At 39.2% G+C, this 26,510-nt stretch overlaps 1 protein-coding gene across 2 annotated transcripts; it reads right to left on the minus strand.

Moving 5' to 3' along the window:
- Nucleotides 1–1,511: 1,511 nt before the first annotated feature.
- Nucleotides 1,512–19,731, minus strand: PNISR (PNN interacting serine and arginine rich protein). 2 transcript variants are annotated; one of them, XM_053381521.1, is made up of 12 exons: nucleotides 19,625–19,731; nucleotides 13,043–13,149; nucleotides 11,535–11,720; nucleotides 10,406–10,632; nucleotides 8,527–8,713; nucleotides 7,660–7,850; nucleotides 7,423–7,560; nucleotides 6,155–6,254; nucleotides 5,438–5,491; nucleotides 4,068–4,238; nucleotides 2,124–3,237; nucleotides 1,512–1,864 (listed from the first exon to the last, which is right to left on the minus strand). In XM_053381521.1, exons 2-12 carry the CDS (start codon nucleotides 13,128–13,130, stop codon nucleotides 1,834–1,836), a joined length of 2,487 nt encoding a protein of 828 aa, XP_053237496.1. In that variant the 5' UTR covers nucleotides 13,131–13,149; nucleotides 19,625–19,731; the 3' UTR covers nucleotides 1,512–1,833. The 2 variants fall into 2 exon arrangements, with proteins under 2 accessions (XP_053237496.1, XP_053237497.1); XM_053381522.1 differs by lacking the exon at nucleotides 19,625–19,731 and adding an exon at nucleotides 19,406–19,424.
- Between the last annotated feature and the right edge of the window lie 6,779 nt (nucleotides 19,732–26,510).

A 26,510-nucleotide genomic window follows, 5' to 3' on the forward strand; every position in this document is an offset into this window, starting at 1 on the left:
GGCACTAAAACCCGAATAGGCCCAGACAGCCTCCTTCTCTCACTTCTTTGGATCCAAGTCAATATGTTTATCATATTCTGTAGAAAAATTAATTATAGCTCCAGTAAAGGAAACTCAATTTACTTAAAGGCTCATTGTGACAAGAGTTTGGTCCCACCATTCTCTCTGTGATGTGTTATATAGACCATTAAGTAAAACCTATGAACCTTTTAAATAGGAAGAGTATGCTCTCTTTATTGGCATACAGACATTACTGAAATTAGTGCACTTGTGTGAATGAAATTTCCATTGATACAGGGAGTGACAAATCCAGCTGGTGTAGTATATAAAAAGCTTCATGCACAATCTTGTTTACTTAACAAATAGAGGTCTAGTTTAAAAAGTGGATGCAGTAGACCATAGAAAGCTGTATTCCTCAGTACTTCATTTTAAAATAAATGGGAGCACTGAAAAAAATCTTTGCCCCCACTGTTTTAATTTTTGAACCAAATCTCTCAGATTCTTAGTTATCTAAAAACCAGTTTATCCTTAGAGCTTGTTTCTCTTCTTTCGTTTAAAACTACAGTAGGTTGAATTCATGGAGAAAGGGATGGGAGGACTCTGGGCAACATAATTGTTTGGTGCAGTTCTTTTTATGCAATATTTACCTGGAAGATTTAATGGAACATTCCCAATTGCATATGCCATTGCATTCGTTAGCCATTTTTAAAGGGTATATTTAGTCAGCAGAATTATATTTAAAAACCAAAAAGCACAATACCCCTCATCAGAATGTATTATTTGACATTTTGAAGTTCCCAAGAACTCACAATGTTTGTTGACAGTTGTTTGGGATGGGCAGGTTGTAAATTTGCAGTTTGCAAATGCCTGTTTTTACGAGTTCAGTTCTATCAGCCAAAATACCATCTCTCTAGATGGTTAATATGTTGGAAAAAGAAGTTTAAAAACTGTCTTGTTTTTTAAAGTGAAACCATATTTCTAGTAATAAGTTGCAAGACCAGACCTAGTTATTTTTATTAACCTTCTGTATCACAGAGTTATTTAATGGTTTCTAATGCAGAAGTTATAGAGTAATAAAACAAATGAATCCAAAATAGATTCTAGCTTCTCTAACCATATGAACCATTATAGAGTGTGCTTTTTAACACAGAAGTAGGATATTGAGGAATAGAGTTTCAAAGTTACAAACTCACATCATACATGTTGTTTACTTGCACTTCGCTACTATTTGTGCTTGGCTAATACTGGTATGTTGTACAATAAGAATTATGCACATTTTAGTCACAGACAGTAGGATGATAATTCAATAAATGTTTTTTAAAAACAAAACCCTACAGTTCATTTTAACAATTCTTTTGCCCAGGGACTGACCGACCTTGAACTATCCAAGGAGGAAACTTAAAACACTGAGAAAATTTAAAACTGACAAACTGTTCAGTATTTTACAAAAGTGTATTGTAAAAAAAAAGTAATTTAAAATAAATTAAAATACAAGAATTTAAACAAAAAAATGAACTAAAGAACTTTATTGACATCACAGTACATTCAATAGCAATTTTAAGAACATTACAGCTGAAAGAGAATGGCATATTTCATAGTCTTAGTAAGCACTACTAAGGAAAAATGTAAATACAAAGAAATCCTAGCAAGTACTTAACTCCGAGCAGCGTTTCCCAAAAATACAGCTATTTACAGATTATTTTTTTAAAAAGGAGGGTTCAGCTTTCACCTACACAGCCACAACTGTAGCCTCTATAATGAGCCTCTATAATGAGACAAGCCCTTAAAAACTCATGGAATTTTTAAATCGTATGACTAGTGCCATATCATTCCTCAGCGTTTACGACGTGGAGGAGTCATTGATCTGAAAAATAAAGAGAAAGGGAGGGAAATTAAAGAGGAAAAGAACTATCAAAAAACACACACGTTAGGCTTAAAAACTTAAATTTTCTTAGTTGGAAATCAATGCTATCAAAGTCGTTCCCATCCGCCGCCACCCCCACCCCACCGAGAATAATCTAAAGAAGTTAGCTTAACTTGTAAAATATATAGTTGCAGGCATGATGATGAACAAAAACAGAAATAAATACATAAATCAAACAAGATACTTAAAAGAATACTACCTTGATCGTGATTTAGACTTGTGTTTGCGGCTTGCCTTCTTACCAGACCTTTGAGATTTCTCCACGGACCGCGACCGACTATGCTTTGCTTTCTTAGACTTCTTTTCTTTGCTGCTGCCTGGTGACTCAGAACTGCTCCTTGTGCTAGATTCCGAACCTGAGTGCTTTTTGCTCTCTTTGGTAGAACTTTTCTTGCTTTCCTGCCTAGAATCATGCCTTAATGTTTTTGAGGAAACTGAATCGCTACGAGAGACCGTTCTTTCACTATCTCTTTTCCTCTTTAATCTCTCATCATGATTGCCAGCTTTACTGTCTTTTTCTTCTTTTCTCTGTTTCTCTTTGCGCTTCTCCTGGTCTCTCTCCCTCTCTCTGTTCTTTTTCTTGTCTTTTTCTAGGCTCCTGCTGCGTTCCTTTTTCCTCTCCTGAACTTTACTATCGTGGCTGTGTTTGTGCCTGTTTCCACTTTCACTTCTACGCTGGTCCTCACTTTTACGCCTATCTCGACTCCCGCTACGAGTGGAAAGGCTAGCAAGTCTATCCCTTGAGTGACTATCACTTCTACGCCTCTCCCAGTTTCGGTCATGGGAAGGACTACGATTTCGCCTCCTCTCCCCCCGGTCTGCACTCCTATGTCTACTAGATCTCCGCCTTTCTCTTACCTTGCCCCTACTCCTGCTCCTCTCTCTCCTGTTTCTGTGAGAATAGCTCCTGCTTCTGCTGCGCCTAACCTTATGTGAAGGGGATCTACTGTGGCTACGCCTCTTTTTCCTTTTAGGGGAAGAAGAATGTGAAGAGCTGCGACTGCTGCCAGAGCTACTGCTATAGGATGAACTAGAGGCTGTGCTGCTGCTACTACTGCTACTACTTCTGCTGTTGGCACTCGAACTACCACTGCTTGAACTTTTTGACCTACTCCTCCCTATTCTCTCTTTTTCTTTAACCTCTTTTTTGGGTTCAGCATCTGGTGTCATTTGCTTTGGAGATTTTTTCTTTTCACTGAACACATCCGCCTCCACCTCTTCTTTTGCATCCTCTGGTGGTGAACTGCTGTTTTGCTCTTTACTGGTGAGTTCACTCATCTCTTTAGCAATTTTCTCATTCTGGAGCTTTTCTTCTGCAAAAGTAAGTGCATAAAAGAAACAAATACAAAAATCACGCCAAGCGAGATGGCAGAGATACAAGAAATCTCTCCCTATCGTCCACTAATGGCCAGTGTATCAACAAGACAGCAAAGTATAACTTTACTTCTTTTATATTACTTCTTTTCTGTAGCTATTTGAAAGTCAATGGAGCTTATTTACAAGTGAACATGAATTAGATTGTGTTGTTAATCATCAACAATTCCCTTTTTAATAGGGTTTTGAAGCAAGTATATAAATGGAACCTAAACAATAATCACAATAAATATCTATGAAATATCTCTGTTGCCATGGGCAACTGTAAACTGGCAGTCTCAATGAATTCAGAGGAATCTTTGTAATATGTGTGTTCCTGGAATCTCTGTACTGGAAAGTGTGTGCCTTTCCCCAAGGATTTCTTCATGCTATAGCTAATTCTGCCTCTATTCTATCCAAAGATTCTAGCAGATTCTTTACTTGTTACATTCTGGATGTGAGCCAGTCCTTGTGTATCCAACTCTTAACGGATCTTAGGAATTACAATGGCCAAGGCCTCTGCTTATGAAATTTTACTATCTGTGTTATTGACAGAGGTGAGGTCACCTAAAGATAAAACTATTTGGAGTTGTGAACTAGTATCAAAGCACAGAGAAAACCCCAAATTCCTCAGTTACCTGTAATGTACTCTATAGCTCAGGCTTGTGTACATGGTGCATTATTCTGCGCTTGGCTCTCAGGTTGCAAGTTAGGGTACAAGCTGGTACAAGTCTGAGAGGTTGGAAACCACTGCTGCTGTCGTCAATTCTGAACCAAACACACATCCTACCTTCCAGCTGTTTCTCTAGCAATAGCTGCTGTTCTCTCTCCTTTCTCCAAAATGCTTCTTGTTTTTGCCTGATTCTGTGTCGCAGTTCCTCGTCATCAGTATCGGATGACTCAGAGCCTCTGTCGCTCCTCTCATCGTCACTGTCTCCTGATCCATAACCACCCAGTCCACCTGCGTGCATAAAGCCTAGTCTATCACGAGGGAAGATTAATCCTGGTTCTTAATATTTCTGCAGGGCAAAGAGGAGAGTATATTGCCCATCTTTCACTTCTTCACTGAAGAAGCCACTTATTCTGGAGGAAGTGCCAAAGGTGGTTGACTGGATGTTCAAGGCCCACACATTTGACCTGCTGTTCAGTATCTGGTTTTACTTCTTCCGGAATAGCTTGCCATGTTTTCCAGCAAGCAATCGCTATGGTTACATACTTTCCCGTTAAGTATATGGGTAAAAAAGCTCTTTACAGAGCCAGTACCAAATGCTTAGTGTACATCAGCAAGAGCATATACACAGGAGTGCAGTGCCTAAGACCTGTCCCTGAAGACATCTTTGCAATGATTTCAGCCAGCTTCAATATCCAGGGCTTTAAAAAGTCCCGAATGCCAATCAATTTTCTACTGTTCAGAAAAGACTGTACATTAAAGAGGTACAGGTATGGAATAGGAATGGACTTCTCTTCCCCCAAAAGATAGATCTGGAAAAACTAACAAGACTAGCAGAAAGTAATACTGAACATCTGATACAGAAGCATTCTTACTTTCTTTTTTATGTTCTCTTCAGTATTAGTTGACTAATACATTTAAGCTAACGTGAAAGATTTTTTTACTAGTAGTAAAAATATTTAATATAACAAGTTACTAAAATTGTATAATGTTACACTGATATTTCAAACATTTTTTTAAAAAACTATTACATCTCAGAATGTAATTCTTAATTTCATATCCAGCATATCCCAATATTACACTAACTGCTGGCTATGAGAACTCAAAACATACATTTGTTGTGTGGACTGCTGGCAGGACAAAACTGTAGATTTTTATTGGTTTCTTTTATCAAAGCACACACTAATAGCTGAATTAAAAACAGGAGAAAAATTCCTCCAAATTCACTTTATTTAGATACTGTAGTAGCTATCTGGTGCAAAACATTTCATTTACAGGACAGGCTTACATTATGTTTACAATGGAAATAACACCACTGTACAATTTCGCGTATTTTAATAGGTTTATTTGCAAGATAAGCCCTTTCTAAGAAACACAAAAGTTATCAGATGCTTGCCTATTGCATGTTGGGCAGTTTCAATACATATTTAGAAATGCAAGCCAGAGCAATCTCCCCATTAAGTCCCTCTCAAAACTGGGAACATACTTACCAAGTCCAGTAAGGGAAGCCAATGCACTGGACTGTGCCAGCTGTTTTGCAGGAGCTTTGTATCACATCAACAACAGGAACAACATGTTAACACAAATAGCCACGATTTCATAGGCATGAGAGTCTATGGTATTGTTAAATCTACTACTATTGCTGTTTTGTGGAGGAGAGAAAAAACATTAAAAACGTAATCCATTGAAAACCCAGTTATTTTCTGGCCACGAATGTTTAGAAATTTAAACTGTGAATTAATAGTGGATAGATCAGTTTCTTATAGTTATACATTTCCAAGTTAATAAATTTCATCTGCAGACAGAACTGTATATAATTATTTACTCACAACTACATGGAATAAAGCTGCCTATTTTCGTAAAAAGAAAATAGCTGGCTAACAGTGAAAGCAAATTCATTCATAATTCAAGTATGCCTTAAGTTTTACTCAGCTAAATTTGAACTAGAATTATCTAAAATATGTAAACATTTAAAATAAATAAATGACATTCTATAGGAAAGAAATGGAATAACTGAAGTTAACTCACAATACACTGCACAGAACAATACACTGCACAGGACAATAGTATATGATTATTACAACTGAATTTTTGCAACTTTTCTTCCTTAACATACAGACTGCTTTTAGGTACAGATACTATGGATTTAAATGTTCTAGGACATGCAAAAGGATATTTAATTAAAGTACTAGAAAGCCTAAACATACCTTTTATTGCTTTACGGTGGGCATCTTTAGCCACGTAATATATTTCTTCATTTGTGACATCTAGGAGAATTTCTGTCAGCAGCATTTTTGTCAGCAACATCTAAACAATTATAAATATAAAATCCCCAGTTCAAACACAATTCTCAGCAAACCCTTGCAATTCTATTCGGTTATTCAGGTTAGGAAGCATAATGGTTCCTTTACCCATGATTTCTTGGAACTACTGAAGAAAGCATTGGGCTCACACTATGCAACTTCTTACATGTTCAACCACAAGCAACGTACTTTAAAATGTACCTATTTGTTCAGTATGCACAACAGTTCACCTTTGCATTCAGTGATGTGTAGTCAAGTAATGAAAGCAGATGGAAACAGAGTTTGGGAGAGAAGAGCGCTACAAGCACATTTCACATACATCTTTTCTGAGTAAGAGAATCAAGATCCTTATAGGAATCTGTTGATCCTATAAATCAAGAGCTTGAATTATCTAAAGTTTGCTCAAGCATTTATAAACCTTTGGGTATGTTATGTGTACCTAACTTGACTCTAGCCATTCTCTCCCCTTGCCATGCATCTTATATCAGCACCATATCAGTGACATCCAGTGTCGCGCTAGCCGATAACTTTACAAAAGGTCATATATGTCCACTTTTTTGCCCAAATTTGGTTCTATGTCCTTTCTCAAGCCGGTCATATGTGTAGTTAAATGACAATGCTGGTTGTATGGCTTTAAAGTTGGAGTGCATACAACCATTTTGTTCTTGCCTTAATAGCTACTAGTGGAAGCACTAGTGGAGGCACAGAGAACTTGCTTGCTAGCAGGCTTGCTAGCTTTCTCTAGCTTATCCCAAGGGGAACAGCTTTTTCTAATAACTAAGAGTGCAAATTTTAACTAATTAAGGACAGGTTGATTAAAGTTGTTTTTATTCAACTCAAAAAGGAATCCTTGCTTAATTGTTTTTAAAAAATGTTTTTAAGTAAGCATAAACAACAGGTGACAGACACCATCTTTAAAGAGGCACCCCCTTCAATTATGTAAAGGAGGGAATGCCTCTCTAAAATTGCACTTGCTGCAAAATACATGTACACTATCTAAAAACAGAGTTTTCTGCAAACTATTATTTTAGTCAAATGAATTTTAACAAAAATTAATTAAATCAGCATTATTTGATAAACCAACTATGATTTCTTTAAATAGAATGGCAGCCCTACTAATAAGCAAGCTCATACAGGCATGGCCAATGAAATGGTCCCAAACTCATCCATACCATCTGATACTCCTTTTCTTCCTCTGTCATTTCTGGTTCGCTTTGCTCCTCTTGAGGAGCTGGAGAGGGACTTCGACTGACTTTTCCACTACTTGTAGCTTCTACGTTATCAAGATCTTCATCTTCTTCATCACTATCCTATAAGAAAAGAGTTATGAAATAGGTTAAAATACGGGTTAGTATTCAATGCAGCATTATTACAACTGTTCTGTCAGTGCAATAAACCTTTTCACTTACAAATTTACTTTTCTGAGGTAACCGTGGTCCATCTTCTTCTCCTGTGTGAGCATTTTCCTTTTTTTCTTTCTTAGACAACTGAGAACGCTGCTGCTCCATTCTCTCTTTCTCTAGCTTCTTTTGCTTTTCTCGTTCCATCTTCTCTAGGCCCTCACGAATCCATGCAGGCAGAGTTCGGCGTTTAACAGCATCTAAATATTCATACAGAAAAGTAGTTTCTTAAAAATGAACCCATTCATTTTCTTTTTAAGCTCATCAGATAATTGATGTGTTTGAGGCTTTTAGGATGTTTCACGGGGAGAAAGCCACTGTAGCTTTCTAATTCTCTTCCTAGGCTAAGCTAGACATTGTGGTGGCAAAGACATAAATAGGAGTTGGGATGTGGCTAAGGTAAAGGACCCCTGGACAGTTAAGTCCAGTGAAAGGTGACTATGGGGTTGAAGTGCTCATCTCGCTTTCAGGCCGAGGGAGCCGGCGTTTGTCCACAGACAGCTTTCTGGGTCATGTGGCCAGCATGATAAACTGCTTCTGGCGCAACAGAACACCGCGACGGAAACCAGAGCGCACGGAAACGCCTTTTACCTTCCCGCCACAGCAGTATCTATTTATCTACTTGCACTGGCGTGCTTTTGAACTGCTAGGTAGGCAGGAGCTGGGACAGAGCTACAGGAGCTCACACCACCATTTGAAATCCACAGCATAGGAAGGTGCAAGGGAAATCTCCTGCCCATGCATTCTCTCAGCATTTTCTCTCCTATTGGGGCTCCAAGATCAGCACGCTCAAGCTGTGATAGTACTGTACTGATAACAGGAGCTGGTTCAGCCCAAGGCACTACATTTATTAAAATTAATATGATGAGGACATACCGATTTGAGGAGTCTCCTGTTTTGCAGGTAATGTGATAGGTGAACGCTGGCGATCTCTGAATGCTGGCCTCTCCCTTCGATTCTGAGGTGGTGCAGGAGGTGCTGGAGGACCTGGAGGGCCTGGTGGTCCAGGCTGCCAGTAAGGTGGATGAAACCCACCTTGAGGTGGACCAAAATTAGCCCCATGCTGAAAGAGTAACGAAGCTCATTTTCTTTCAGATCAATGCTACACATTTCCTAACTTTAATATTTGGTCTGTACAAAAATGCACAGTAGAAAGAACCTTACTAAAGTTGAATAGAAGCCCTTTTAATATTTTAAGGGACAGCCTATATTCTCTAAACTGTGAAAGTGACAGTTTCAGAAAAGAAAATTGACTAGTCCTTCTCATTTCAGAATTCAGAAATAGGAATTTTGCATTACTGTAACACAACATAAATAAACTGGAAAAGTTCCAAGTCCCTTCCATATTGGATGGGTGTTGGAAGAGAAGATTTAAGTAGATAAATTAATTATATTAATTTCAACTACAATTATCAGCTTGATTTATAGTTCAAAGGAAAGCCACCGTAGCTGCAGTAAGCCAGCTGCTAGTTTGGGATATAAAGTCAAGGAACATAACATCTAAGTTTCTTTCTTTTTAAATCATACTTGCCCCCTGGTTATGAGAGTTGTAAATTAGTTTATGCTATCTCTGTTCTAAGGAATGGTGTGGGTTTTTTGGCTGCCTCTTACTGTTTAATTTCATTTTAATTGTTATATGTCGTACTTTAATATTTGTGTAAGCTGCCTAGGGAAACTATATAAATGTGATATGTGTGAGAACAATCCGCATAGCAATGTCTGCGTCAATCTCAGTCCCAAAAATTCAATGTGTTTATTTTTATTTGTGTGTAGAGCTTCAGCTGACCAATCTAACAATTACATTAAAGTCTGCAGCATTTTTTTCAGTTAAAAAAGGCCAGGGGGAAAAACTTGTAATATCTACATCTAATAAGCATGTGGGGATTTGACACAGAAGTGAAAAAGGGAAAAGAAAGAGCACTGAAAGAGTCATTCTCCACTGATGTTTACTTAAAAAAATCATTTACAACATATTTGACTGCCATATATCATACTTTATAACACTGTATAACATCGACATACTGTTTATAATGGCAATTCAGAAAAGTGTAGGCATGTTTTAAGTGCCACTGAAATTAATGGAACTTGGCACTTCCTCTGAAAAGCCTAATCCAGAAAGCCCACACAGACTCAAAAGCATAAATGTGCACAGCGGTCCACACTGCTCACTTCAATCCACACACCTAAAGAAATATACACTTCCAGTAAAATGAATGGAGATGCTTTTTCAGGTAGACGTGTTCCTTGCACATACTGGGACTCTTGCCCAGGAAAAATAACAGAACCAGAGTAAATGGCTATAATTTTGGCCAGTTCTACACTTCTAAATTACTGTATTTCAGAGAAGCTTAGTTGTGTGCAGGAGCGCAGAATTCATTTTGGAAACTGATATTGTGGGCATAATTCACCTTTATGAATCAAATCAAACTGGTGAGAGGTAGAAAATAAATACTAAATCATCTAGGCTATCTTTCTAAACAGGCAGTTCCTTCTCAGAATACACTTGTTCGTGTATTTAAGCATTTTGTTTTCTTTCATATTTTTCTCTTTTACACAAAACTTATTGCATTGGAAAACGAGGCGTTTTAAGAACCAAATTATAAAGAGGTGTTCACAATGCAGGTGGTTTGCAGATGACAAATTGTATCTGAGCAAACAATAAAACTTGTGGATTCTGTTGAAAATCAGCACTAGAGGCACAACTCCGTGGAATGGGCTCTGCATGCTTACAATATTTAAGCAAGAAATGTTTCACCTGATAGTCAAACTGGTTCACTGGGCCCATTGCAAAGTTATCAGGTGGTGGTCCCCCAAAGTTGTGATTATTCTGACTAAATATATGCCTGTTGTCAGGGGCAAATTCCCCACTGTCCTGACTGTTGCTGTCTTCCGATGGAGGAACAATATCCATTGGGCCTGGTGCTGGAGGAATCCATGGCTGCTCTGGAGGTGGATGAGGGGGTTGGTGGGGCATGCTCCAGTCTGTTTGGATTTAAAATCAAAATGTTAACAACTCATTTTTTTCATTTCTTCTCTTGAGACTTTCAAAATAAAACCTTTAATGTAAAATACACACAAATATATACCTTAATAAAGCTAGCATTCATTGTTTGTGTCCGGTCTATCACTGATATTCCTTCTTGATTTTTGTTTGCTGGCTAAATATACCATGAAATCAACCAAAATCAGGACGATCTTGTGTTTCATCATCCATAACGTACTAAGAGCTAGTTGTGGACTTGAAAAAGGATCATGAAACAAGCCAGTGAGGAAGAACACTGTTCTTGGCTAGTTTATCCAAGCAGCTTACCATTTCCCTTAGCATATAGCTAAGGGAACTGAGGATGGGGGGACAGGGATGACTTTCAACTATACATTTCCATACTGTATCCTTTAACCAGCCTAATTTTAAATACATATAAGAGTTTGTAAAACTGAAAAATCCTTCATGTACATCAAGCAATGTACCCTAAGTACATTTGTGCCATTTTAACAAATAAAGTTAGCCCATTTGAAGCATAGAGGAAGAACAGCAGCAACTGCTGAAAAAGCACCAGACTTGCTGGTATGAAAGTCTGTGTATGAAATGTCTGTGAGAGAACAGAAAACATTTTGATCTATAGATTGCTATCTGACCAGAACCAGAATCTGACTACAGCTGGCTGATTAAGGCAGCATCTAGGTGCGTATCACAGAGCACTACAAAGGGCAGAACTATATGCTCTAATTTACATTCTGTGCATTAACAGAGAAAATAATTCAAAGCCAATGAGGTTTGGATCTTGCAGTCAATTTGCCTTTTCCAAGGACGCTCCAGGCTTTGAAAGATAGAGCATATCAGTGTTAGAATCCAAAAGCAAAGAGGAAAGTATTAAAAAACAAACCTGGCTGCCACATTCTGTTGAAGTTTGGATCACCCTGAAAGTTGCCATGGTTGTTTGGACCAGGCTCCATGCCTGTCATCTCCTGGCCATTTGGCATCATCCCTTGCTGTTCCACTACACTCTGCTGCCCCGAAGCTTCTCGCTGAGCAATCCATGCTTGAGCTAATGCTGCCCAGTCAATTTGGCCTAGAAATAAAATTAGATTTTCAACGTACAGATTTCCATGGCAGAATTAGGAAGACATATTTGTCAAGCCCATCAGAACAGCACCTTATTCATATGTCATAGGAAGTATATTAAAAGCTTACTTTTAAAAGTGTCCTTCACATAATTTATATGCATTAATCTAACACTATTTTCTGTTTCAAATAAGGCAAATAATCATTAGATTTAGGCTGTAATCCTATATACACACACATAGAAATGAGCCCCAGTGAACACAGTGGGACTTCCTTCTTAAGACTGCACCTTAAGACTACCAAAGCAGTTCATTGTCCTATTACAGTTTCTTCCAATCCTCCATTTCAAAAATATCTAATAAACAGAATTTGTCAGCTGTATTCAGAGAATGAAACCTGTAATGGTACTAATACTCCAGTTGCTATAATGCGCATACATATTTAGCATGCATACTTAAGCTTCAATGGATTTAGTGAAACTTATTCCTGAATATGTAGGAATGGGCTGCACCCCTGCAATCCTGAACACACGCCAATTTTAATGGGATTTAAAGATTTAAGCAGTCTACATGAAGGCTGCCTAAAAGGTTCAAATCAACATCACACTGAAGTCAAGGGGAAAACTGCCGATGGATTTAAATTGATGTGGTATGCGCCCGTTTTAAATTGCAGCCTATCTTCTTTCTCCCATCTCCCAGAAGCTATTTTTTTGGGGGAAAATACTTTTCAGCCAGACAACCTAAATTTACTATCATTTTCAAGGCTGAAAGTTGCAATATTATCTTTGTGTACCCATGTTACCCAAGTAGGATTCATTGTAAGTATTCTAGTAGAGCCCGGGTCTTTAGTTAGTGCATTCTGATCTAATTGAGGGGTGCTGGTGCTGACCATAATAGTTTTAAAACACTGTAACAAATTGTCAACCAACCTACTTCAAGTCAACATACAAGAAATCAAAAGACAGCAAATAAAATACTAACAGTTGTATTCAACCTAGTGTTACGTGTACAAGGTTTTCCACTTGTGCAATGGAATTCTCACCCTCTCTCCTTCCCTTGCCTCCCCAATTTATTACAGGGGTTCCCTCAATTTTCTGCAGATTTGGGGAGGCCTTGGGGTGCAAGCAGTGGATGTGAGAGGGAGAAAGTTTCGTTGTGCTAATGAGAATCCTTGCACTGGTGGGACATGTTAGTTGCATGCTGCCCTATGGAACAGATTAGCTTGATTAATTCTGTAGCAGGTGAAAGATCATGTCCTCGTCAAATTCCTAAAATGCAAATTGCTGTGCTAGCTTTTATCTTGAAAGCACTTTTCCAGCTATTCACTTACTTGGATCTTGCTGGTGCTGAAATGACTGCATCCATTGCTGCTGATTCAAAGGCCACTGTTGCCAAGGCTGTCCGCTTTGATCCCACATCTTTAGTTCTTTATATATTCTACATTTAATCAAAAATAACAGTTGATGTTTGAGTTGAAGCTTCATGTGTTTAGAGTCATTTAACTCTTTCAAAAGTCATAAATTATATTTTAAACTAAAATTAACTACCCAAACATTATCTCAAACAGATCAAGTAGCATTTCCATTTTGTTCCAATTCCTGGTAGCATCCAGAAACACTTATATACCAGACAATTGCAAATAACAGAACTGCCATTTCATATTGCAGGATTGTCATCAGTTGAGAAACAAGTAAACACTTCCAGAACTTTACACTTTCAGAAAACTGGTCAATTTAGATTTACATGAATTCCTAACAAAATTGTGAAGGAGAGGGAAACAACAATAAACACTTTTGGGAAATAAATATATTGTGAAAAGATGTCTAGAAGAGTTGCCAAATCACAGGCATTGGCCCAGAAGTGCCTTCCAAAGAACCGCTGTCAGGAAAGATTAATTTAGTCTCTGTGACTAGACAGGTGATAACAAAAGTGTTCTCAAAGCACACTATGACTCTGAAGTGGCAACAAAAGCTAATTAATTATTGAGACTATAATGTATTATCATTTGCTTAAATAAAACTGCTACTGGGCGGGGTGGGGTGGGGAGTAGACCTGAAAGGTATCAATATGCTTTAAGAGACATGTTCCTTAGAAATACTTCTGGATACCTACAGAAACATTCCTACTAAGTACGATTCAACAAATATTTGTAACAATATTATTACAATTTCAAAAGTGAAATTATTATTATTATTTTGTTGTAAATATTACACAAACACAGACAAACTCATAACAGGGGAAAGTGTAACTTCCTTCCTTACAATTCTATGAACGCTACCCTAAGCAGTGGAAACTACTGAAGGAAATGAATATTTCTATTCTCCCAAGCAAACATGCTGGACCACTTTTTCTCATCACCAGTCTGCTTGATCACTAAGGTCAGCATCTGATGCTCTTTCCCACGTGCTTCAACGCTGTATAGTAAGGCATGTGGCTACCAAGTATAAAAAGAGAATCACCTGTTCACTGTTCACATGCCAACTTGCCTGTGGAACGTTCTCCCCTGGGAGGCTCACCTGGCATTCACTTTGATGTCATTTTGGCACCAAATATTTCTCACACACACACACCCTTCCAATCTTCCAACATATTTATTACACTCCACTGATTTTTTATTTTATTATTATTGTATTTAGGTGTTACAAACAATTTATTAAAATAAATTGTTGCATTATTTTCTAAGCTGCAATAATAATAATAATAATAATAATAATAATAATAATAATTATTATTATTATTATTATTATTATTATTATTATTATTATTATTATTATTTATACCCCCCCCTGCCCAGCCAAGGCCAGGCTCTGGGAATATATCCAGAATGGAAGGTGCTTGATATACATCTTTGAAATTATTATATACTGGATACAAAGAACCATGAACAAGAGATTTGAAAAAACAGCTTGCACAAAAATTCATATATAATAACAGGCAAGGGAAGGAATTCAACACCATACAGTAATGTGATTTGTCTTGCCAGATGGAATGCTCCCCTCTAACACCCCCCAGCCAATTTTGGGGGGCACACAGTGGAGAGAGGGAGCCCTGCTGAACAAGCAGAAGTCCTTGCACAGGGCTTTCATTGATGAGACTCATTCATCCATTGAATCCCACCCTTGGTTTATACTATAGCAGTTCAGATGCATCCACTAAGAGGCTGCAGAAGCTCTTGTGCAAGCAGGTGAAATTACTTTTACTTTCTTTGCACAACATTCCAGTGTGAGATGGAAGACAATCTTTCCATAAACAGCAGGAAGCCATCTTCAAATCCAACCACTTGGTTTTGCCTTCAGTGTTTCACAGAAGCCCTATAGCAGGAGTAGTCAATGTGGTACCCTCCAGTTGTTGTCAGACTTCAACTCCCATCAACCCAATCATTGGCTATAATGGTTGGGGCTGATAGGAGTTGAAGTTCAACAATGTCTGGAGGGCACCACTTTGCCTACCCCTGCCCTAGAATATTAGGGTACTAATCTACATGTGTTATTAAGACCGGATTTGTTTCCACTTGACTGAATAGGAAATACTTTACTTTACTAGATCTAGACATATTGTCCCTTCATGAACTATCCCTTCCATCTTTTGCCTTGTTTCTAAATGCCTTGCTCTTCTGGTGCAGCTAAGATACAATATTCCAGGCTTGAATTTTACAAGGGGGAACCCCAATTCCTTCTGATGCAGTTGGATTTAGAATCTAGAAATATGCTAATGTTCAAACCATTCATATAAATTAAGACATGACCTATAGTTTCTGGGATTTTTAAACTTTCTGAACAAACAGAAGTGACAACAAACAATCCTACGATCATCTAGTACACAAGAAAAGTTATGCCATGATATATTTACACATAAAATATCTCACAGAACTATAAAATAGGTCGCTCCTTCGTAAGTATTGTTTAATTCCAAATGATGTGAAATTTGAAATACTAGAACTCATTCCGCTGGATTACCAATTTCCAAAGTAAATTCTAACAGATTGCTATTGCCTAGTTTTTATTATGTTTTAATCCATTAGAGACCAATATCTTACTTATATTAAGAAAAACAATTATGGAATGCACTTCCTAATAATTTTGGGGAAATATTTTACTATGTTTTTCTGTATCAGAGCATTCCAAACATAAATGAAAAAGTTGCCTTTTGATTCTTGCCTTCTCCTCTATTTGCCTACTCTTCTTGTTGAACAGTATACAATTTCCAGGTGGAAAGTGTCAGTACAGAACCACTGAAAAGCAACACTCTATCTTACATGCCGCCCCAATTCTCATACATTCAGCTGAGATGGCACCGCAACAGAATAATGATGAATGAGCGGCACAAGACCACCCTCTCCTCCATGTATAACTGGCTCACCTGCTTAAGTTTGCATGGTGACATATTAATGTGACTTTATCCCTTCAAAAAGCAGGGGGAGCTCACAAGTCAAATGGGCATACGCAGAGAGCCAAGTTCGCACTAGAGACTGTTTATGTGTAGGTGAGGAGCAGCCGACATTGGTCCTCCACTGCTAAACTATTTTAACATGAGCCAGACAGTAAGTTTTCATCTATAAATATTCCCAAAATATGAATCATTTTCTTCTTCTGTACTAGGTGTAGGGAAGCTTTCACCCTCCAGATGTTGCTGAACTACTACTTCCATCATCCTTAGCCATTGGTCATGCTTGCAGTGTTGATGAGAGTTCTAGTTCAGCAACACCTGGAGGCCCAAAGGTTCTCCACATCTGTTCTAGATCTTCTACCATTTGTACATGCATTATTTTTCAGTGTTCTAAAAAATGATGCAATTGATACCTTTTTGATCTCAAATGCTTTACTTCTATTAATAAAAGTTTCAAAATTATTCTTTCTGCCTTTGAACTTGCATCCCCAAGCTGGCTACCTACTCTCAGCAGATGGGAATATATGTGTAATTTCAGTAAAGGACTGAAAACAGATGACCAGAACATACTAAACATACATGACTCCAACACAATCTAACATATGTACTCTATATAGAAGAGGCTGCAATTTCCTGTTCGTTACTAGTACCATGCTACATATGTTTCACTAAGATCTTCAATAGGTGCTCCCATCATCTGAGGTGCAACAGGTGGCTAAAGAAAACAACCTACTTATTTTTCTTACAATTGTAGTGGATAGCCCTCCAATTGTAGAATGCTGTACCCAGGGAGCATTGCCTGAAAACGCCTGTAATTTCATGAGTAAGCAAATACCTATTTTCTGTTCAAGCCTTTTAATCCTATCTACATTACTTTTATGCTTTGGTGTTTGCTTTTATGCTGTTTGTTTATACTATGGCTTTTATAAACTATCCTGGAAAACCGTAGAACAGATTTGACCTGAACTAAAATCTATTTAATGGAAAACACTATTTCCCCTAATTCTCAGACACCAGTTTGACTACACAGGATCATATGCAACAAGATACCTTCCTCGATTTCAGGCATTTAACAGATATATTTTACTTTTAAAGCCAAACTGGTCCTTTATATTTATATTTCTTTAACTAATATCATATGCCTTGTATATGTCTATTTTGTCCTCTATTAAGCACATTGAAAATTCCAACAAGCAAAATGTTGCTGAGAAGCCATTAAGAGCATTCCCAGAACACCCATCACAGTATAACTAAGTCAGCTCCCAAAAATAAACTGCAATTGGCAAAAATGTGGCCAAGGCTGATGTATGATTTTGCTGAAAAGTAAACTTGGGTGCAGATGTTTCACGCATTAGGTGTGTGAAGTTATTCAAGCTTCAATGATTTCCAGAAGTGCAGCAAAGCCTTCCTGTCTGGAGTTTTGACAGCCAAAGTTTTGACACCCATGTGGTAATTTTAATTTCTAAATATTTTAACTAGGTAGTCTGTTTTTACTTTATTTTCTTGAGCTGCTATTATTCATCCCAAACCTTTCGAAAGAGGTGGGACTTAAAACAAAAATAATTATTTAGACAATGGCTGGTACAGAGAGACATCTGGATGTTATCAACATAGATTACCCAACAGTGAATTTTTGACTATCAGAGTATTTCAGTTTTCAGTGTATGTTGAGAAGTGTATGAAGTTGATAAGTATGTTTTAGTACCTTAGTTTCCCACCATAACCCCACTTATCTACAATAAGACCTACTTCTGAGCAGACTACGTTAGAATTAAGTTATCAAAATAGCTGTATGATTTGAACACTATATGTTAGCATGGACAAGATAAGTCCTTTTGTACATATTCCTGAACAATGCATTCTACGTGCATTTCCATCAATAATGTAACTGGTTCCATGCATACTGAAGCTTCTTTTCCATGAAATATTTACACTCAGGCCATCCAGAGTTGGTATACAGTGGGGACTAAGAACTGTCAACTGTGAATTCCCTGTTTAAAATCTCAAAGCCATTAACTCAGCTGGTAGCATTCAGCAAAATTGCTACTCTCTCTTTCCTCCTCTTCCCATCTACAATGTCAGAATACTCTCCTACATTACAGAATCTTTATTAGGATTACTTAGATAGTGCATGTAAAACCACTTGAACTGCTGAAATAATCTGTATATAAAAGCTTAGTTCCCACCCCAATTTTTTGTGTACACAATCACAGATTTTACTGCTGTGGAGCAAAATGAAGTAGAGTGTTTCAGTTAGCACACATGCTTTCATAGCAAAAATGTGAAAGGCTGCAAATTACCGGTAATCCTAACCATGATAATCTTTTATTTATTTCATTTATAGTTCAACTTTCTTCCATCATGGAACCCAAATCATTATACAGAAAGTTCCCAGACTGTCTCCCATCCCGGCACTGATTATTTATTGCGTTTATATCCCACGCTTACTCCCCAAGGGACCCAGGCAGGCAAATAAGATACACAACTTAAAAACAAAAAGCCAAAACATCCTGAAAACAATCAGTTAAAAAATCTCATGTATCAAAATCCATGGTAAATAGGTGCGTTTTCAGCATTTGCCAGAAGCTGTATAATGAGGATGCCAGAATAATGAGAAGATAACACAACTTCAGGGTTGCCACAGAAAATATGTTCTGCCACCGCTCCTCTTTGAGCATCTGGGGGCTAAGGAAACACCAAGGGGGCTCCCCCTCTGCCGATCTGTGCAAGATCCGTGAGGTTAGAGCTGCCTTCCTGAGCCTCAATGCTTGCGGCTAGGCCTCACTAAACTGAACAATGCTTACTGCCAAGTAAACATGTGCAGGGTACTGTTGAAAAACATTATCACAGTTCAAATGAATAACTGCAAGAATTTGACAAACATTTTTGGGCCAGACGATTATGTAGCGAAGTATGAATTGCTTTACACGAGGGGAAAACCCACTTAGCTTAAAAAGCATCTATCCCCATTAGGGCAACTATCAGCCAGTAATCCTATATCATAGAAACGCCTATCGAGCCAATGGGCGTGACTGACTCCATCCCTTCCCTCCAGGCACCACGAGCAACAAAACCACCACCGGCCCCAAACGTCAAACCCCATATATTTCATTCCGATCAACCGGGAGCGCACCGGCGCATGCGCATTATGGATTCGTAACGGGTTTTAATCTCAACCCGCCCGTTCAGTACCACAGCTAGGACAACGGCGCATGCGCAAAAGGGGGTGGGTACGTGAGGGGTGGGGGAAAGCGAACCTCGAGAAAAAGGGTTACGTGCAGTAAATAAGCGCCCGCTGCGAGTCAACCACTGTGGGGGAATCGAGAAGGGCGAATCCCTGCACGCTTCTTCACATGGGCCCAGAGGGCAGACCCCTCCCCGCCCCCACCTTCTCAACCGCCCCGGCTGCTGGGACAACAGCGCCGAGCCCTGGCGCGCCCCCTGACGGCGAAGGGAAAGGCGCCCCAGTTCTTCGGCGGCGTCGGGCGTCTTTTCAACGGCAGCCGCCCTGTGGGCCGTTACTCACCCCCTCCCGCTCCTTCCCCGCCGACCGGCGGCACTAGCAGCTCTTGGGCTGCCTCCGTCTCTCCGGTAGGCTTTTTCCCCGAACCACACAAAATGGCGCCCGCTAGGACTCACCCGGAACAGAAACTCACGTCACTGGAACCCGCTGGAGAAAGCGGTCCGACCGCCATCTTTGGTAAGGGCAGACGCGGCGCCTGAGAGACTCCCCTAACGAGATGTGGGCGGGGGGGGGGGAGGTTAGCCATTATGGGGCTAAAAAAGCCCCACTATTGACAAGAGAATACGGGTCCTCCGAAATATATGCTAGGAAGAGGAAAGAGTCCTTTCATGTCTGCTGGTTTTAATCTCCGTCTGCTCTTCCCCGCCACTGACACCTTTTAGGGTTCGGATTAAGTTTATTCTGCCGGCGCCATTTTTAGGAAGGGCGCAACGCCCTTTCTTCCGCTCTTGGCATTTCCGCCTCGAGGCGAGGCTTGGGAAGGGCAGCGGCGCGTGCCTGGTGGCTCTAAGGTGTGTTCCTGGTTGCTGGCAAGAAAGCCAGTGGAGCTGCGCATGCAGAACGGAGGATTAGTTTCGCACTTCGAGACTACTGCGAATAAGGATGAGCCCAGTGGATGGTCCTTGCAAAATTAAGACATGCCTCACGCTCCTGTGCATGTTTACCCAGAAATAAATCCTACACTGAATGGTATTATTCCTAGGTGAGTGCGCGTAAGGTTGCAAGCACGGCAAGTGAAGTAGTCTGAGTGACCTACATCTAATGCCGCCCTAAACTGCAATTATAAACATTTTTTGTTGTTTAGTTGTTTAGTCGTGTCTGACTCTTCGTGACCCCATGGGCCAGAGTACGCCAGGCACTTCTGTCTTCCACTGCCTCCCACAGTTTAGTCAAACTCATGCTGGTAGCTTCGAAAACACTGTCCAACCATCTCGTCCTCTGTCGTCCCCTTCTCCTTGTGCCCTCCATCTTTCCCAACATCAGGGTCTTTTCCAGGGAGTCTTCTCTTCTCATGAGGTGGCCAAAGTATTGGAGCCTCAGCTTCACGATCTGTCCTTCCAGTGAGCACTCAGGGTAGATTTCCTTCAGAATGGATAAGTTTGATCTTCTTGCAGTCCATGGGACTCTCAAGTCTCCTCCAGCACTAGAATTCAAAAGTATCAATTTATTTAGAAATAAAAATCTGTAGCAATGAATGTGACGTGCTGCTCGTTTCCATGCAAGTTTCCTTTGCAGTTAGTCCCGCTGAATTTGAGTGCAACCTACTTCGTAGTAAGTATACAAGTCATCGCAGCTTTAAGTCCAAATAAATATGCTCAGAATTTGTGGGTGCACTGCAGCCACAGCCTTCTTATCTAGATAAAACCCACAGAACTCTAGAGCTGCAATCTTGTGCATTCTTATCTGAGATTTATTAAACGCAATACTTTTAATCATTAATTTATATCCCACTGTTCCTTAAATTAGCCCAAGGTCCACATTTCATCCTTTCCACACCCCTGCAAGGAAGGTTAGGCTAAGAGATGTGCCTGGTGCAAGCAAGACTGTTGAGTGGTGAGTTGAAGCCTGGTTTCCCAGATCCTAATCGGATACTCTTAACTACAGTGGTACCTCGGGTTAAGAACTTAATTCGTTCTGGAGATGTGTTCTTAACCTGAAACTGTTCTTAACCTGAAGCACCACTTTAGCTAATGGGGCCTCCCACTGCTGCTGCGCCACTGGAGCATGATTTCTGTTCTCGTCCTGAAGCAAAGTTCTTAACCCAAGGTACTATTTCCGGGTTAGCGGAGTCTGTAACCTGAAGCGTCTGTAACCCAAGGTACCACTGTACTATGCTATACTGATTCTGAGCAAATATGCATAAACTCATGCTGTATTCAAATTATGTTGATGTATTTTCACATTCTGTGTTGGAAGGGATTTGCATGATGTGGGTGTGTCCCTCTGCTTAGTCCTGCCCAGCTCTGTCATGAGGGAAGCTGTAGCAATAGGCCAGCTGAAGCCACTGCCAGCAGCATCCCTAGGGTGGGGCTGGTGCAGCAAAAGAGTATCTTTTCTACCTGCCACCTTGTCTGGTATGAGCAGCAGAGCTGTGCTGCTCCATCAAGCCCTGCCGTTGTTGGCCAGGGACTTGGATCGACTCCTGAGCTTACGGGTAGGAAAGGACCCTGATCCAATGTACCTCACACATTCCATTTGTTTCCACCTGATTACTGGAAACTTTGCAACTCGCAGAATAGGCAAGCAATAAGGGGCAAACTGCAGAGCACAGTATCATTCAAAAAGACATAACACAACTCTAACCATCTGCAGCTGGATCTCAAGAGGTGCATGTGCCAGATTGCCTGCCTGTGTTTCTTCTCTGACTTCTCGCAGTGACAGCACTTAACCAAAGCAAAGGTAAGGGAGATGATTCTGGGGACACATCAAACAAGGCAAACACAGCCACATCCATCTCATGAGCTCAATAGTAAAAGAATCATTTGGCAAGTTAGGGAAGGCATGATCCCCCACCCGTCTTAATGAAATCAAACACAATAATCTGTTTAACATCTGACATTCATTTCTGGAAATTTCCAACATCTTAAATATACAACACACCTCAGAGAAGTAAGGGAACAATAGATTCTGGGTAAGCTGTGGGTTCAAAATAAGCCCTTTCCCATCCTAAAGTGGGGTGACTTTAATGAACCCACATACTGAATAAAGTAAGCTTGGAGAAAGAATAATTTAGAAACCAGAATATGACACCGGATTTCAGTTAATAATTTATCTTACCCCTTCAAATAAATGTAAACTGAACATTTTTCTCAACTTGTGTGCTGACTTTTATGTTTTATTTTGACAATCAAAAATAAACAAGTGTTTTTGTATCCCAATGGTATATATTTAGCAGACATTTTCATATTTTGCCTCCATTCAATTAAATACATATTCCTGTTGAACATTGTCTATACATTTTATACATAAAATATGTAAAAATACAGTAATAGGTTCATTTATTGCACAAAGTAAATTATGCTTGCATTTCTCTTTGCTCATCATTACACAAGTATTCTCTGCAATATATTATTGGCCTGAATATTTTAATATAATCCAAGTTTACTAGTATACTGAAATATTAAGGAATAGAAAATCTGTTATTCATAGTGCATTCTAAATTTATTCTAAGTATTAACTGCGTCACAAAGTTCCCTGGTTTAATCTATCATATGTAAACCATTGAGGAAAAATATAAAATATTTCATTTCGAAATTAAGTAATTTGAAATTCTAGACTTCTTTTCAACACACTGCTGTTGCCAACAGGCAAATCAAGTTCTCATTGTGCCTTATATGTAAAACTCACAGCGACTCTTGAGTAGCTAAGCGAACACCCTTGCCTTAGGAAGTACTGGCCTGATACTTTGTAGCCTAAATTCCAATAGATCCAGGTTTTACAGTGTGCAGTTCCAAGATTTCGCCAGAAGATGGTGCCACTTGCACTGCTCAGTTACCATACTACAGCAGAGGTCCTATCAGATTTCCTTCTATGATGCCTCCTTATCTGAGGAAGTGTTTTACAGTCAGAGGACTGATTTCAGTCTGAACCACAACCACACTAACATCAGCATGCTAGTATAGAGAAAAAGAAGTCAAAGGTCAGGAGCCATTTCAAAAGGCTGAAAAGGTTGAAACGCATGGGGGAAAGCAAAGATGGAGAGGGAGAATAAGTGATGGTGGAGCATGTCTGTTATTGGGATACTGAATTCTAATTCTAGGGCTGAATATAAATACAAGAGGTGAAAACCCGAGGTAGTACTAAGAGATTGCAAGGGAGATACGGGCAGAGATCCTTTTTTCAAAAATCACAGAAAACCACTCAACTATGATACCTCCAGAAGTAGAAAGCTAATTAGGCTTTTGTAGCATGAGTAGAACCCATACACTGTTCATTTGCTATCATTAGCCAGCCAAAGCGAAGCATATTTAAAGCCCACTGATTTTAATGTGAGCATTAAAAAAGTGTAGTTAACTCCCTTTTAATTTGACAGAATTTAACTTTGGATTGCGTAAATTTTAAAGGATGCTTTTTAGAAAGGTGCCACTGAAATTTTTAAATATAATGTCTTTATTTGATGTAGAAACCAAAACATAAATCACATTCCAGAGCTTGTGTATGCATTCTTCAGAACTCCCGTACCAATGAATAGGTACCATTTCCTTTCAGTGTAAGAGGTTTTAACCCCTGTTGAAACAGATAACAAATTCCTGTATGCACTTGAATCTTCATGTCTTATCCCCAAAGTGCTGGAATGCAGCATTTAATATTAATTCTGAATATGATTGTGCATAAAAAGGTACATCTGAGTAAGCTACATTGCTCTAAATGTGCATGGGTGAGTGATGGATTTGTTGAGATACATACGTAATCTAGAAATGATCAGTCACTGAAACTGATTAATTTAAATTATCAGATTAAATGTGGGTCATCATGGATTGCTACTGGTCACAACAGCTCTCTCCCCAGTGCTGGGATTATAACATAATATCAATAAATTATCATTAAAATTGGAATTAGTGAGGTGGGTATGGAGACATTCTGGATGTATTCTGCAAGAAACTACTCAGAGATAGATGAATACGTATGTGCATGACACACTCACTGCTGTCCTTGTTAAATTGTTAAATTTAAAGCTTGTTAAATTGACTCTTTCTTTTGTTTTTAGGAGGCAGTGGGTTGTATCCAACAGTGTTGCTCTGTTGGTAAGCAAAGCTGCTGTGACTGGAAAGGGAGAGAAACAATTTCCCATGATTCCTCCTCCCTCTTGCAGCCCCTTACTTCTCTTAAATATGCTCTGGAAGCCCCCCCCCCCCGCCAAACTGCTTTGCTCCCCATTCCACTGATGGAAGCCTTTCCATCGGCTAAGACACATAACTGGCTGGAACCCAATGGCTACAATTTAAAGAGTATCCTAGAATATGAGGGGTTCAGTGCACAGGAGAAACTTGGATTGTCCTGAAGCTGAAAAGGAGCATCCACAAAGGGATAATATTTCTTTAAAATTCTCCAAGTCCTAAAGTAGATCATGTGGTGCACAGGTAAAAAATAAGAAGTAAAAAAAACTGCATTTCACATGCGGAGCTAGTCCCACTGTCTTCTGTACAATAGAAATAATATGCACAAATCCATATTATTGAGGACAGTAATAAACAGCAGCCCTGATCCTTTGTAAGAGACAGAAATATACCCCCACCCCCATATTTAATAGAAAAGAAGTTGAGTACAGTCGGTAGTGTATATATTGTGTAAATCACAGAAACTAAGAAAATGTATAATTATAAGTTATCCAGTCACCACCCTAAAATGTTGGGTGTGCAGTAAATCAGCATGCTTGACTATATGGTGCTTTGCAGATATAAATGGCAGAGAACATAATGTACGACTAAAAAATATATTTGGATATCTATAAGCAAATACAAAATGCTACTAAACCTTCGTAGTACGCTACGTAAATACAATCCTGGTGACAACACAGACAACATAACAGCCTGTTTTTGACTATGTAACTTGCATTTCAAACACAATTCAACATATAATATCTCACAAAGTGTAATTCCATAGACCAACACATCATGCAAACAGAACATATCAAGAGAAATTAAAGTCCAATGGATGGTCAGGAGAGTTAGAATCTATACTGCCTCTCTGTTTAAAAAGGAATTTTGGCCAGTGATTGGATTAACTGGATTTATTTTGTTCCATGTTTCCGTCATACAACAATATGGTATGTAAACTTGTTGTTTAATTTGTATGTTATGTTACTTAGTTTGTATAAGGATTATGTTACATCATGTTTGTTTAATTTAGAGTATGCACAGCTGACGAAGCCCAGTTGGGCAAAACAAGGTATTATCCCAGAATCCTTGTCGTGCCATACCTTCAAGTTTTCCATCTGATCCGATATCTACATACAAGAATCCTCAAAGCAGCGATACAGTCATACCTAAGGTTGAAGTAGCTTTGGGATGAATTATTTTCGGGTTGTGCTCTGTGGTGGCCTGGAAGTAACGGAGCGCATTACTTCCAGGTTTCACCGCTTGCACAGATTCTCAAAATGATGTCATGCGCGGAAGCGGCAAAACGCGACCCGCACAGATGCGTCTTACGTTTACTTCAGGATGCAAACGGGGCTACGGAACAGATCCCGTTCGTATCCAGAGGTACGTGGAACATCATAAGATAAGCATTCCATATTGTGGTTATTGCCAATATGCCAATTTAGGAACCGAATGGACTTGTGAGATGTTATATGTTGAATTGTGTTTGAAATAGAAGTTACATAGTCAAAAACAGCCTGTTGCATTGTGTGTGTTGTTACTATATAAGTCAAATGTTCTGAAAGAGTAGCATAGTGACTATAGTCATGGTGCGTATCTGAATACACTCCCATGTCAAGCACTCCTTGAATGTGAAAAGGGAGCACATAAGGTAGAAAGGTTCTGTTCTAATGGTTCTGTTCTAATCTACTCCCTGTACTCAACTTTCTGCATACAGAACTCAACATGCATTCAGAAGAGAATCAGTTCTAGAAGAACTGTGCAACATCCCTTTTTTTTTTAATATATGAACTGACAGAATAACAGAATTGTAAAGTTGGAAGGGACCCCAAGGGTCATCTAGTCCAGCCCCCTGCAATGCAGGAATCTCAACTAAAGCATACACTACAGAGTAGAACTCAATTGTTGAGCTTGCAACTTAACAAACTACAGCAATGTTTTAAAGGAACACGATTAGTGAATGGCACAGGCTAACTCTTAATGGTTGCACAATAGAAAGCCTGTGCAATCTCTCTCTCTCTCTCTCTCTCTCTCTCTCTCTCTCTCTCTCTCTCCCCTCCCTTCTGTAC

Source organism: Podarcis raffonei, chromosome 3 (genome assembly GCF_027172205.1).
Source record: "Podarcis raffonei isolate rPodRaf1 chromosome 3, rPodRaf1.pri, whole genome shotgun sequence".
Lineage (NCBI taxonomy): Eukaryota > Metazoa > Chordata > Lepidosauria > Squamata > Lacertidae > Podarcis > Podarcis raffonei.

What these genes read in the sequence shown, in the direction of transcription:
- PNISR (XM_053381521.1), bottom strand. Translation starts at nt 13,130, where the DNA reads ATGTGGGATCAAAGCGGACAGCCTTGGCAACAGTGGCCTTTGAATCAG. An exon ending in CAACAGAATGTGGCAGCCAG is followed by an intron (nt 10,633 to 11,534) that starts GTTTGTTTTTTA and finishes AAATCCAAACAG; the next exon opens with ACTGGAGCATGCCCCACCAA. An exon ending in CCACCGTAAAGCAATAAAAG is followed by an intron (nt 5,492 to 6,154) that starts GTATGTTTAGGC and finishes TGTGATACAAAG; the next exon opens with CTCCTGCAAAACAGCTGGCA.